Genomic DNA, 14,707 nt, shown 5'->3' with positions numbered 1-14,707 from the left:
TAAACCCCAGTGCCTTTCTATTACCCTTAATATCAAAAATAAAATCCTCTGGTTCCTTCTCATTTTTCCAATCTTTTTATATTTTTATTCCTCCTCCTGCATTCTCTACAAATCCAGTGATCCTAGCCTCATTGCTATTCCTCCCACAAGACATTTCATTATCTGATTCTATGCATTTTCATTAACTGTACCCCCCGAGCCTCTGCCTACTAGCTTCCCCTACTTTCTTCAAGTTCCAATTAAAATCTCATCTTCTGCAAAAAGTCTTTTCTGATCCCCCTTAATATGAATGCCTCCCTGTTGAGATTACCTATGTGTGCATTTTGCAGATACATAATTTCTTTTCATGGTGTCTCCCTAATGAGATTATAAGCACCTTGAAGACAGTGACTTTTTCTTTTTATCTGTAGAATTTAGCACTAGATACATATTAGGTGTTTAATAAATGACTTGCTCTAATGTATCTAAGTTCATTCAGATAGTAACAGAGCTAATAATCAAACCCAGTACTTAGATTACAAATCCAGGAAAAATTATTTTTTCCTCTAAGCCATGATAGGCATATATACAAATACATGATATAAGATGAAATATGATGGCACCTAAAGCACTGACTACAAACTCCCTTGCTGGTTTCACTTTACATTAAGCTCCACACCCTTTGTGCATTCCAGCCAAACTGGATTCTAGTTTCCCAAACTCAATTTGACAACTCTCTCCTCCATGCTTTCATGCAGAAATGACATGAACTACCTCATCTCTATCTTTTAGGATCCATATCATCTTTTAAGGCATACTTTTTCAATGCCACCTCCTATGACGCCTTCCCTGATTCCCTTTGGTAAACATTCTCTCCTACTTTGCTCCACCCCCAAACTCCTTACATGTTGTATTATGCTGATACAGAAACACTTTAAGTTCTTCCTATCTCCTGTGACAGTAATGGTACATGACTCATACTTGGTGGGGATTAAAGTTTATTAAATTGAATTGAAAAAAGGATCCAGAGAAGATGGTGTGAAAAAAAAAAACTGAAAAAAGAGAAAATGCATTCACCTGAGATATCAGGGAAAATTTCTTTCAATGAAAATAGATAGAACTGGATATATTTAGCCCTGGAGTCAGGAGGACCTGAGTCCAAATTCAGCCTCAGACACTTAATTACTAAGCTGTGTGACTTTGGATAAGTCACTTAAGTTGCCTTATGAACCCTCCCCAAAAAAAGAAAAGGACTAGACATCTAAGAGAATTTCAACAGAGGGAATGTGGAAGGTACATTTCAGGAATGATGATGGAGGGTGGGATGATGATGATGTTATGTATTTTTATTATGCATTATTAAAATATACTTTATATAACTACTATTATTTTATGTAGCCTTAAGGTCTGCAAAGCTCTTTAATATATTATCTCTTTTTATCCTTACAACAACCCTAATAAAATGATGTTATTATTATTATTTTCATTTTAGAGAGACAAGAAAACTGACAGGGGGAAGTAAAGTGACTTGTATAGAGTCACACAGCAATATTTGAGATAGAATTCAAACTCAGGTCTTGTTAACTACAAATTAAACTTTCTACACATTATGCACCACCCAAATGCCTTTATGTGTCAGCATGTACAAAAACAAGAAAGAGAAATCAAAACAAAGCCCAAAAACCCAAAGGGCAGATAGGTGGCACAGTGGAAAGAGCACTGATCCTGGATTCAGGAGTATCTGAGTTCAAATCCAGTCTCAGACACTTTCTAATTGTGTGACTTTGGGCAATTTACTTAACCCCAATTGCTTCAAAAAAAGAAAAGCTCACAGTCTCACCTGGGAAATCACTACTTCTGGCAGAGTTCCAGTTTTCATAGTAATTTCATAGCTAAATTCCATTGAAAACTGATATATCTTATCATTATGCTATGTTGAGACTATCTTAGCTCAGATTTTTTTTCTTTTAAGTTTACTGGGGCAAACACATATTTTTACCCTAACTAGAACTTTAAAAGGCTATATCATATTATGCCATTTCAAGCCTAAAATAATTTCAAGATGAGTCTTGCTTCACTGAACAAACTTAACAAAGTGCAATTTTCAGATGCTTACAGAAGAAAGTGCGACCCAGGAGACTAAATACTGACTCGAAGGCATGCTGATTTCTTATCCTTTAACTCTTATCACCAGGCAAGAAATTTAACTATACTGGGCTTCAATTTCTTCAGCAGTAAAAATGGACTGAAAATTCTTTTTTATATTATTAAGTTTAGTTTAACATGTTTTCAAAGTCATTTACTATCATTTTCAAGACTATATACCTGTTTTAAATTAAACACTATTAAATTATAGTGTCCCCCTTAAGTCTGTTCTAATGCTTCAAAAAAAACTGAGATCCTCTGATATAGATTACAATCCCTCTAACCCTCAACAGATATTTTACAAATTGCCTTGGTCAAAAAAAAGTATCACTTGTCACATGGTAATCAGGATATTCTGTCATGAATCTCTATTTAGTAGGGCTTTGCATTCTACTTGAATCAGAAGATTACAGATTTTTTGCTAAAATAAAACTCGGGGGTTTTGTAGTCCAATTTTACAGATATGAAATTTGGGGCTTAGACGAGTTAAGTGACTTGTTCAAAGTTACAAGAGGCAGTGAGCTACAGAACCAGGATTTGAGATCAGGTATAAAAATTTCAAATTTGGTCTCTTTACATTGTATGACATGATTTCCTTTTGTATCATATCTCCATACACAAATAAAGCATCATAATAAGGTTTTGGTAGAAGCTCAAAATGCTGATCTTTCTAAAAAATAAAGTCTGAAAAATGTTGTAGCTCATGAAATTATATGGCACAAAGAAGAAAAATTAAAATGCAGCATGGGAAAGTCTTTAAATAATTCTCAAATGTTGCACAACATGAACGCTAGAGGGCACTTTCATTCTACCTTGAGAGTCAAGGAATTGTCATCTCATGATTTTTTAAAAATATTTATAGGTTAGAGAGACTTCAAGTCTCCAGATTTTACCAATGGAAAAACTGAGGTCCAAAGAGGTTGATTTGCTTGACCACAAGGCAAGTTGTTGTAAGAAGTAAAGGTGGGATTTGGATACCTAATCCAGGAGTCTTTTCACTCAGACAACTTTAAATATCAGAGCATTAATTCGCCACTTTTTCCCTTCTTAAACTAAAATCACAACTTACTTAATTCGTAGTTCAAAAAATGAACATTTTTCTGCCTACACTCAACATGACCTACCAGATATAGGCTGATTTCCAGGGCAAGTTGCAGCAACTTTCTCAACATATTTTTTCTTTATCTTTATTCCTCCTGAACTACATCAGGACTCAGGAGATCTGGAACTTATATAAATTGCTCCTCACTAATTAGCAACAACTATACAGATCTACAATTACAGTCTCCTTTAAATATACTATTTCATCACATTTGGTGCAATGAATTTAACTCCTGAAAAGTTATGGTTGAACTGAATTTTACATAATTTGCATAATTTATATCAAATAGCCTACCATTTTAGGAAGAGGGGAAGGAAGAAAAATTTGAAACTTAAAATCTTTTAATATTGAATGTTAAAAAATATCTTGACATAATTGGAAAAAATTGAAATACTATTTTAAAATATTTTAATTTTTTCATTTTTCTGTTTTCTTCCTTTCCATCTTTCCTTTGCTCCTAAACTCTACTTTATCATCTAATTATCTGCAACATGCCAAATGCATGTTGACAATTAAAAAAAAAGTAATGAATCCTTTGGTTAAAATGTGCCTTGCTTTGGATTTATCAATACAAAGTATCCTTAAAGTGCTTCTCACTAGTATAATTATTTTCTTTTTGGTAGTCAAGATGATAATATAGTTAAATTTCCATATTTTTATATCCAATAATCTTTCAAATGTTGCATTCTATGTATGTGGATACCTATAGTAATACATAGATTTTTTTAATCGGAATGTGAGATTTTCTACATTTTGGAACATAGTTCAGTGACCTAAAAGTCAGCCTGAAAATCCAAAGTTTGGTTCTTATTATCATTTTCAATTGTACTATACCAACTTCCTCGAAGAACTTAGATTAGTAATTCATGTATACTTGAAGTCTGTTAAATCCATCTTCCCTCTCAATATAAGAGAATTAATAAGCTAATTATTGCATAGTGTAAAGACCCTTGGATAAATAATAATATGGATATTGGGACATCTGAGAGCCAAGCTTGCAGAGTAAACAGTAAATTGCCATAACTCTCCCATATTTATCTTCAAACAACCATAAAAGAACTCCACAAAACAAATTCTGGAACAACAGAACCAGCAAAAAGATGAGGTAAAACAATATTTTAGCCCAAGAATCTTGGAAGATTGACAAGAAAAGCCTGTCTCACCTGGGTAAAAGGGGATGCAAACAAAACAAAAAGCATCCCAGTCAAAGGATTTGAACAGGCACTTTTCAGAAGAAATAATCAAAACTATCTTTAGACATATGAAGAAGTTCTCTAAATGACTTTTGATTAGAGAAATACAAATTAAAACAACTCTTGGGGAAACCATACCTCACACCTATCAGATTGGCTAATATGACAAAAAAAAGAAAAACGATAAATGTTGGAGAGGATATGGAAAAATTGGGATACTAATACATTATTGTAGTTAGCAATTTAAAATTATACCCAAAGGAGAACCAAACATTTGATCCAGTAATATATACCACTACTTGGTCTATATTCCAAAAAGATCATTAAAAAGTAAAAGAACATGTACAAAAATATTTATAGGAACCCTTTTGTGTGGTGGCAAAATACTAGAAATTGAGGGGATGCCTATCAATTGGAGGTGCCTAAAAAAGCTGTGGTATATAAATGTAATGTAATATTATTGTGCAATGAGAAATCATGAACAGGCAGATTTCAGAAAAAAACCTGGAAAGACTGGAATGAAGTGAAGCAAAGTGAAATGAACAGAACATAAAAAACAATTTGCACAGTATCAGCAACATTATGTCACAATCAACTATCAATGAATGACTTAGCTCTTCTCAGCAACACAATGATCCAAGTACAAAGGACTTAAAAAGGAAAATGCTTTCCACATACAGATAAAAAAATTGGACTGTGAATGCAGATGAATGCCTACTTTTTTCACATTAGATCAGTTTCTTCTTTTAAAACTATTACTAATATGGAAATATATTTATATATTTTACATGCATAATCTACCATTTTAGGTAGATTGTCCACCATTTTAGGAAAAAAGGGAAGGGATCTGGAACACAAAATCTTGTAAAAATAAATGTTAAAAATTATCTTGACATATAATTGGGAAATGGTTTACCATTTTAAGAAAAAAGAAGGGAGGGAGAAAAATTGAACTCAAAATCTTGTAAAAATAAATGTTAAAGGGGCAGCTAGGTGGCACAGTGGATAGAGCACTGGCTTTGGAGTCAGGAGGACCTGAATTCAAATCCGGCTTTAGACAATTACTAGCTGTGTGATCTTGGGCAAGTCACTTAACTCCATTGTCTTCCAAAAAAAAACAAAAATGAAAATGAATGCTAAATGTTAAATGTTAAGTGTTAAAATTATCTTGACATATAATCAGGAAAAAATAAAATACTATTTTAAAAAGTAGCATGAAAGAAAAAATAAAACAACTTTTTAAATTATTTTTTCAAATATTTTAATAGGGTGTATCATGCCCTAAAGCAGGGGCAGGTGATCTCCAGTTGCAGCCATATTAGTCTGGTGTTGCTAAGATAACTACAGGTGGGACTTGAAATTCAATAAATCTAATAGTTTTTAAGGAGTGAATTAATTAAATGTTTAGCTAAATATTCACAAATCCATGAATGATGTTATAAATATATACAAATGAGCCTTGAAAGAAAAAAGGTTCCCCAGCCCTGCCCTAAAGAATAAATACCATTTCAAGTTTTTAAAAACCTATATGGAAATATTAGCCATACCATGGCTTTGTTATAAACAATTTATCTAACTGGCAGCCAGTATTTTTATTCAATTCAACAAATATTTCCTAAGTTCCAACACAATTTGTAAAAAAAAAAAAATACAACCAAAATATATACCAGTGACTCTCCTCAAGTAACCTCCATTCTATTAGGGAATAAAACATGTAAAAAAGAGAAGTCAATACATATCATTTGAGATCTAGGAGATCTGAAAGAACTTTCCAAAGGAGGATTTATTTGTGCTTAGAATCTCAGAAAGTAAAGGATTTTAAGAAGTGGAAATAAGTGAGTACACTTCAAACCCAACTCTTTAATGATCCCTTGCATTTTCAACATCCCACATGAATGGAATGCACTCCCTCCTCACCTCTGCCTCAGAGAATCCTGCTTTTCTCTCTCTCTCTCATCTTTCAAGACATAGATGAAGCACTACCTTACACATAAAGGTCTTTCCTTATTCTCTTCAACTGCTAGTGCCCTCTCTCCTAAACACCCCTATATTCCATTATTTTATATTAATTTGTTTTTATCTTATTTACTATAGCTTATAAATGGGAAATCTCCTCTGTTAAGACTTTAAATTCTTTGTGGGTAAAAAGTATTTCATTTATTATATATTTCCAGCTCCAACCACAGGGTAGTTCTTAATAGTAAGTTCTTAATGACTTAATTAACTGATTGAGAAATAAGGGTTATAGAGGTGTTCCACATCAAAAATATCCTTAAATTATTGCACTGAGGGGTAGCTAATTGTATATGATTTCTGGAGAGAATCCAGTAAGGGGGGGTAAGAAACAGTAAGAAATCAGATATATGTGTGTGTATGTGTGTGTGCATATGTATATGTATATATGCACACACACAGAGAGAGAGAGAGATTTAAAAACATTTAAAACATTTCTATATTAGTCATTTTATACAAAAAAAGACTCAAAAGAAAAAATTAAAGAGTGAAAAATTGCATGCTTCAGTCTGTATTCAAACAGTATCAGTTCTTTTTTTAATCAAACTGTCCTTTTTTGATGGCCAGAGAGTACTGGTTACATGGGGTCATAGTGGCATTACTGTATGAGAAAGCAGAGAGTATCCTGCTTTCTGATAGATTTGTTGAGCCTGGAGGTTCATAGTGGCAGGATCTATATTGCTCCTGGCCCCTTCTCCATATGTTGTCTGGCTGTTACATAGGACACGTGCAGAGTCATCTATCTTGCACCAGACTTGGAGATTCTGCTACTCCAGAGCCTAGACACAGTGTGGACCAGTACTGGGAAAGTAAGCAAGAGAATGAAACCTGGAGTCATATCCCGCCTACGACTGCCTAACTGAATGTGTTCAACTAAGCTTACTTCCAATGTCAGATGCCAAATTAGGGTGTGAAGAGCAGGACTGGTATATAGATAGAATATCACATTTTAGGACTACTTATTCTTCCAGTCAATTTTATTTGAAATTTTAAGAATCATCACTGACTCCTTCCTCTCCCATGACTACAGCATAGAGACAAAGTGCTGTGGATTCTTCCTATATAAAGTCATAGTATCAGGACCATAATTACCTCATATCTTAAATGTAGGAGTTTCATAACTTGTCTCTTTTATTCCAGTCTCTTTTCCTGCCAATCAATCATAAACCCTGAAACTAGAATAAAGTTCCTAATATAGATCAGGTCATTCTCCTGCTCAACCATTTCAAAAATCTTTTCAATGCCTACAGGATAATGTTCAAATACAACAAGCTTGGCATCCAAAGCCCTCTATAATAAATCTCCTACCTATCTTTCCAAAATTATCACCCCCTTCATGGGTCAGCTAGGTGGCAAAGTAGATAAAATGTCAGGCCTAGAGTGAGGAAGACTCACTTTCCTGAGTTCAAATCTGGTCTCAGACACTCAATAGTTATGTGACCCTAGATGAGTCACTTAGCTCTTATATGCCTCAGTTTCTTCATCTGTAAAATTAACTGGAGAAGGAAATGATAAACCATTCCAGTATCTTCATCAAGAAAACCCCAAATGCAGTCATGAATAGTTGGATATGACTGAAATAACTGAACAATAACTCTCTTGCATGAAATCTCTACTCCAGTTGATTCCTCCTTTCCTAAGAACTTGTTATTTCCCCACCACCAAATCCCCACTCCCATTCCCAACACATTCACACACACTGGAATTCTCTTGCCTTTTCTTTTCTACTTACCTGGATTGTACAATTCCTTCAGACTCATATCATTTGACCATTTATCAATTAGGGAATGTCTCATATGCTTGCAGATTTGACAAAAAGTTCTTATTTGAGATAGGCCCTTTATCTGAGAAATTATAACTTTTTCTCAATTTTCTGCTTTTCTTCCATTTTGGCTACATTTGTCTCATAAAGTACAAAAGCTTTTTAATTTAATGTAATCAAAATTATCCATTATGTATTTCACTCTGTTCTCTATCTCTTATTTATAAATTTTTCACCTACCCATAAGTCTGATAAGTAATATTCCTAAGTTCTTTAAATTTTCTTATGTAGTTCTCTTTTATATCTAGGTCATGTACCCATTTTGAGCTTATCTTGAGTAATTGTGCAAGATAATGGTCTATGATCAGTTGCTGACTAACTGATTTCCAGTTTTCTCAATTTTTTTAACCAAATAATGATTTAATTTTTTTCCAAAATCTTGTCTTTACATGTCAAATATAAGGTAACCATATTTGTTTCTATAAAATGCAATCTGCTCTGTTCCATTGAGCTATATTTCTATTTCTTAGCCAGTACCATATGGTTTGATTATTATTGTCCATAATAATTATGAGCACTATTTCATCTATCACATTTTCTCCTACCACCACTCTGGTGTTGTCTCTCCCTTTGAAGTCCTGACATTCATTTGACACTATCATAGATTATCAAAAGTTCGTAACCATCTCTTTTCTCTATTTCCTGCTTCTCACTGAGATTATAAATTGTCATAGAGTAGGAACTGACTTATACTCTTTTATCAAAAGTTCATAACCACTTCTTTTCTCTATTTCCTGCTTCTCACTGAGATTATAAATTGTCATAGAGTAAGAACTGACTCTTATACTCTTTTATACCCTCAGAGTATTACACAAAGTACATGATCAATAACTATAATAATAGTTTATATTTATAAATCACTTTAAAGTTTCGAAGCATTTTCACATCCTTTATTTTACTTGTTTCTTTACAATAGCCCTGTAAGCTCAAGGCTGGAGACTTTATTATGCCCACTTCATAGATGAGAAAACTGAAGCTTAGAAAAATGAAGCTGACTTGTTAAAGTCCTTTAAATAGTGATGGAAGCAGGTTTTAAAGTCATCTCTTCCAATGTCAAATGTAGCATTCTTTCCATTACAAAATGCTGACTCTCAAAAAATATTTACTGGTTGAATAACATGCTAATAGCATTATGTTCTGACTCATCTAGAATTATTGTTTTATATTTAAACAGCTTTAGAGTGTTTTAGCTAAGGTAAAAGAAAGCTAAAGAAAATTACAGTAAAAATTGCTTAGCTATAACTAGGTCAACATGATGCCAAATTAACACCAATTTAGTTAATTAAATGGGACAAAAAGTCAAACCAGCTGTTTGATTGACCAAATAATTCGATCAAAATAGTAGAGTTAATAACCCCTTGTAACAAAGCCAAAGAAAATTATATACCGGTAAGTGCCAGATCTCAGAGTAGCACAAAATTTTAGAATGAGAAAGGACTTTAGAGGTTATTAAAACAACCTCCCCTCTCATTTTATATATAAAGTAAGAAGTCCAAGTCCGAGAGGGATGTTAACCACTCTCTTAAATCAAAATACTTTCCACTATCCACCCTATAGCTTTGACTTATCAGCACCCAGTACATGCCTCTTTCAGATTATTGAATGTGTATTGATATCAATATAAACTGAATTATTTAGTCTTACCTATAATTACAGGATGGTAAATATGAATAGATATATGTGGATACACACACAAATAATGACAAATAGAAGTGAGTATAATATAATGCTAGGTCACATTTATAGAGTTTTATAGTATACTGGTCACTTTCCTCACAGTAGCCCAGTGTCACAAGTAGTGTAATTATAATGATCATGCTAGAGATGAGAAAATTAAAGCAAGTAAGTGATTTATTCATAGTCACAAAATTAGTTGATGCTAGTTGCAAAATCTAAAAGCAAATGTCAACTCAAAGTCCAGTTATACCTCATCCCTTAAAACTGTCCTCCCATAGAATTTAGAATCTAAGGCTCAAATATATATATCTGTCTAAGTGTAATATTATGGTTTGGTCCATATAATCACAACTTTATCACTGGGCAGCTGAATTTTATCTTCTGAGTTAACTGAAATTCAAAGGACAGTTTCTCTGCATCCTTTGGAAACTCAAAACATTAAGGAGAATGACTATAGCATCTGATACTTACACTCCCTTTAGATTTTCTGGATCCAACAATGGGAGGTAGTGAAGAGGCTTTCTGACTGCAGAAAGAAATATTTTATTATCAGTAGTATGTCTTGTACAGTACCAATGGCAAAAACAACACATGGACATAATCTGTTCATGCTTAAGCCACTGGTACACAGAAAAAATGCTAACTCATATGGGAATATCTGTGGACTACAGTTTCCTAGATAGCTCCTTAATTTAAATTTGTCTGTGGGCTTTTAGTAACATTTTTAAATTTATTTCAAAGAATTCAAATTTCAAATCCAAATGTTTAAAATTTACCTTACAAAAACCCACTTTCCAGGCTGGATAGTACTTTATGTTAAGTAAGCAGTAAAGAGTGATGATTTTACTCAATATATACCCCTTATGGAAAAGGAGTATGGAAAATTGTTGGCACTTATCTGCAAGCTAAATTTTTAAAGTAGATTCAAATTGCCAATATCCAATAAAGAATCCTTTATGATTCTTAAAGCCTTACATTAAAATAGATACTTGGCTGGATGGCAGAACAGTTCCATCAAATTCCACCAATTTCATCAAAAGAAAGGTAACAGGTTTACATTTTAAAACCTTATTGAAATAATGACTCATCTATATTGGTGAGAAAGTATGACTCATAAAACACTTTAAAAATAAATGCTGTTTTTATTCCTTTAAACTATATGTAACTTGAAGTAGGTTAGCAAAGAGTAACAAAGATAATGTTTTAATCTATATTTTTAAATGGATGAGTAATTTATGATTAAAACAACATTTGGTGCTTCTGGGGTACCTGAAAATATTTGTTCCTTTTGAAGGATGATGCCCTTCAAAATTTTGTTGACATAATTTATTTTCCCAGTTATTATGAAATCTGAATCAGTGACATTCAAATCAATGATTTTTTTCTGTCTTCCAAAACTGTGCACATAGCAAAGATGAGGTTATTATTCTTCATTCTCTCCTTTTGATGCCATTGGCTAAAAACAGCCAAAATAAGAGGCCAATCTGGAAAGTACTACTACTAACTTATTCAGTAACACTGAATTACAATGGCCATATATCTAACAAATGGTATGTTTATAAACTTTAAATTCATATAAAGGTTCTATTCTTGAGGGAAAAATATAATACTTCAAGAATATATATATATGTATATATATATATAATGTGTGTATAACATATATAAAACTAGAAAATAAAGCAATTCCTGAATTTGTGCTACATTAACTATACAACTAACAACTCAATTTCTTTACAAGTGCAATCTATTAACTATACAAAATATTCAGACAATATAAAAAGAGGCACATAAAAAATTGGTTAATTTTCTTCTTCTTTTCTTTTTTTTTTTGCAATGGGGTTAAGTGACTTGCCCAAGATCACACAGCTAGGTAATTATTAAGGTAATTATTAAGTGTCTGAGGTCAAATCTGATCTCAGGTCTGACTGATTCCAGGACCAGTGCTCTATCCACAGCACCACCTAACTGCCCCCCAAAATTAGTTATTTTCAAAAAATAATTGCTATTCCTCCCTGAGTCAAACTAAAAAATACTTTTCCTGTATAAATTGTAAAAGTAGTCTTAAAACTTCTATTAGTATTAATGGTTTTTCATGTTCATCATTGTGGATCTTTTTCCATAAGAAAAAGCTTTTAAATATATTACATGCTCTATACAACACAATATGAAATATAAATTTTCTTAAATATAACTGTTTGTCTTTTCACAGCAGTAAAGATGAGTAGGATTCTTTGGATCCTGACATGTACAAAATTCCAATTATTATGAAACATATTTACAACCTGCAAATGGCCTATGCGATAACTAATAAAAATGTTATTTTATTTAAAAAAAGGATGTGAACTTACCCATAAGGTCTTCTCATTGTTGACTTATCAAAAAGTAAATCACTGTAAGGCAATTTCTTAAACTTGTCTCTCCCAACAGCTACATAAAACTGTCCATTCTCCAACTCTGACCCACTTTGGACAAGTTTCCCTTCTAATGTATAAAGTCTGTCAAAATATTAGTGGCAAACAATTAGTTTTATTAGCATTCAAAAGTTTACTCAAAATGGGGCATTTGAAATTTTTCACATTTATATGGTTTAATATCCAGAGTTTTGTTATTTAACTATGACTGAGGTTAAATGCTCACCAAAGATAAAAGTGTTACAAATAATACTGTTCAAAAACAAGTACAAATATTACACATTAAGTGAGTCTAAAAATCTAATTACAATTAATCACCCTTAAAAATACCACCTAAGGTTTTCCTCGCAACAACTCTGTTAATCAGGAGGATTTTACATTTGAGGAGACAAGAGCTTAGAAAATTTAAATGGCATTCAAGGGTCAGTAGAAATAAAGTCAGAGTCAGAATTCAAATACTCATCTCCAGTACTGACCAGCACTTAGTCCAGCATATATGTATGTGTGTGTGTGTGTGTGTGTGTGTGTGTGTGTGTGTAGGTGCTTAATAAGTGTTCAGTGACTGACTGACTGACTCTCCTACATCAACCACCCTCTGTCTTTATAAGAGAGTCCTGTTACTATCTCCAAGTTAAAGAAATAAGCCTGGTACAGTACTATAGCATGATAAAGCATAAATCAGAGGGTCCTGGAATCAAATGCTGACTCTTCTCTTTACTACCTGTAATCACTTTAATCACTTTAAACCTCAATGTCTTCATTTGAAAATGACAGAGTTGGACCAGATCACCTGTAAGGTTTCGTCCAACTCTTGGTCTATAATCTTTACTCTAAAAACATAACGCAGAGAGAACTGGTGCTTTAAGTCAGGGCTTAAATTCGTTAATCAAATATTTAAAATATTTTGAAGAATTTTAAGAAGTGTATTTTAATAATGCATCTGGCTGACTGACAAAATGTCTAACCTCATTCTCTGCCATAATGGTCTGAGGCCAAAAGGTTGCATCAAAATAAACATCAAAGTGGGTCAAAAAAATCAAGTGAGGAGGCAGGGAGGAAACAGCTCAACTTTAGGATTAATGATGCAGAACAGCATAGCATACATGCTTGGCTTTTTCCCCACCTCATAAGTAAGTGAGCTGTGTATCTTTGCCAGAATCAGGGATTTACAGGAACCTTCCTTTACGGTAAAACTGCTGCAACAAGTTACAATTAATCTGTTACTTATTAAAAGAACAGAGATTACTTTATGAGTCTGTTTAATATGTGTTGGTCACATTTTTAAAAAGAATATGAAAAGCAGGTTAATAGAAAACTTAGAAAATAAGTGGTCCTAATTTGTTCTCTGTAAGTCATAAACAAATACTTAAATGAATGCATCATCTATAACAAACAACAAATAAGATTATCACAAAGAATTAATTAACCCATTATCTTCATATGTATTGGTAACATTCAATAAAAAGAATAAAGTACCAGAAGTTTATCAGAATCTTTACTGAATTAAAAAAGAGAATTCAACATTATGTGCATCTGTGAAGAACAAAAATAAATCCAAGACATATATTAGGTTTTACTTTATGTACAGTTGAAATAGTTTATAATTTTTATGCTTTTAAATTACATTGACTCTTTCCAAAGCACTGAAACTGAAACCCAGATTCTAATTATCTTTGCATTTACCTAGTCCCAAACCTTTTTCAATTTCCAATTTCTTTCAAAATGGGAAGATCTGAGTAAATAGTTAACTTGAATAACTAAAATGGAAAGAACAGCTAAGATAAGACTCTTAAGACAGAAGGCTCGAACTTATTTTACTTGACATCTTGAGTAGGTAAGAGTCCTGTGATTAAGAACTTGCACTAATCCACAGCTCTGGGCTCCAGAATTATAGTGTAAAGTAAGATTATTTATTGAGTCTCCTTTATTGTTATGAAACATAAAATACATTCTGGGAGTTTAAAAGGTATTATATGGAATATTTCTAGAAGATAAATATACATTTCACAGGACAATTACCCTCTTGGATAATCATTAACCTCTATGTGATTAAATTAGCCCAGATCATTTTCAAGCAAATCTCACTGACTTTGCTACTTCACCTATGATATGTTCACACTTTTGTCTGTTAACATAAACCTGCCTTCACAACTGGAAAAATTACATAATAATTCAAATTTATAACATTTAACATTTTTAACATTTGCAAAATGAACTCTGAATTAGGTACAGTTTAGCATCACACCACCACCACTATCCCCCATGCTGCTATTCCTCAAACAAGACATGTCATCTCTCAGTTTCAAGCATTTTCTCTGACTGAAATCATCTCATACCTGGAATGTTTGTTTTCCTCACTGACTTT

The 14,707-nt window shown here is 32.7% G+C and overlaps 1 protein-coding gene across 7 annotated transcripts in view; it reads right to left on the bottom strand.

Moving 5' to 3' along the window:
- Positions 1 to 14,707, bottom strand: part of DCDC2 (doublecortin domain containing 2) — a 235,350-nt gene that overhangs the window by 133,945 nt on the left and 86,698 nt on the right. For all 7 annotated transcript variants that reach the window (XM_074206286.1, XM_074206285.1, XM_074206284.1 and 4 more), the window contains 2 exons: positions 12,280 to 12,426; positions 10,403 to 10,457 (listed from right to left, as the gene is read on the bottom strand). In XM_074206286.1, coding sequence (XP_074062387.1) covers positions 10,403 to 10,457; positions 12,280 to 12,426 — 202 coding nt within the window. The remainder of the gene's footprint in view (positions 1 to 10,402; positions 10,458 to 12,279; positions 12,427 to 14,707) is intronic.

The sequence above is a fragment of the Macrotis lagotis genome, chromosome X (assembly GCF_037893015.1).
Source record: "Macrotis lagotis isolate mMagLag1 chromosome X, bilby.v1.9.chrom.fasta, whole genome shotgun sequence".
Taxonomy (NCBI): domain Eukaryota; kingdom Metazoa; phylum Chordata; class Mammalia; order Peramelemorphia; family Peramelidae; genus Macrotis; species Macrotis lagotis.
This window is presented reverse-complemented; position numbering and strand designations above follow the sequence as displayed.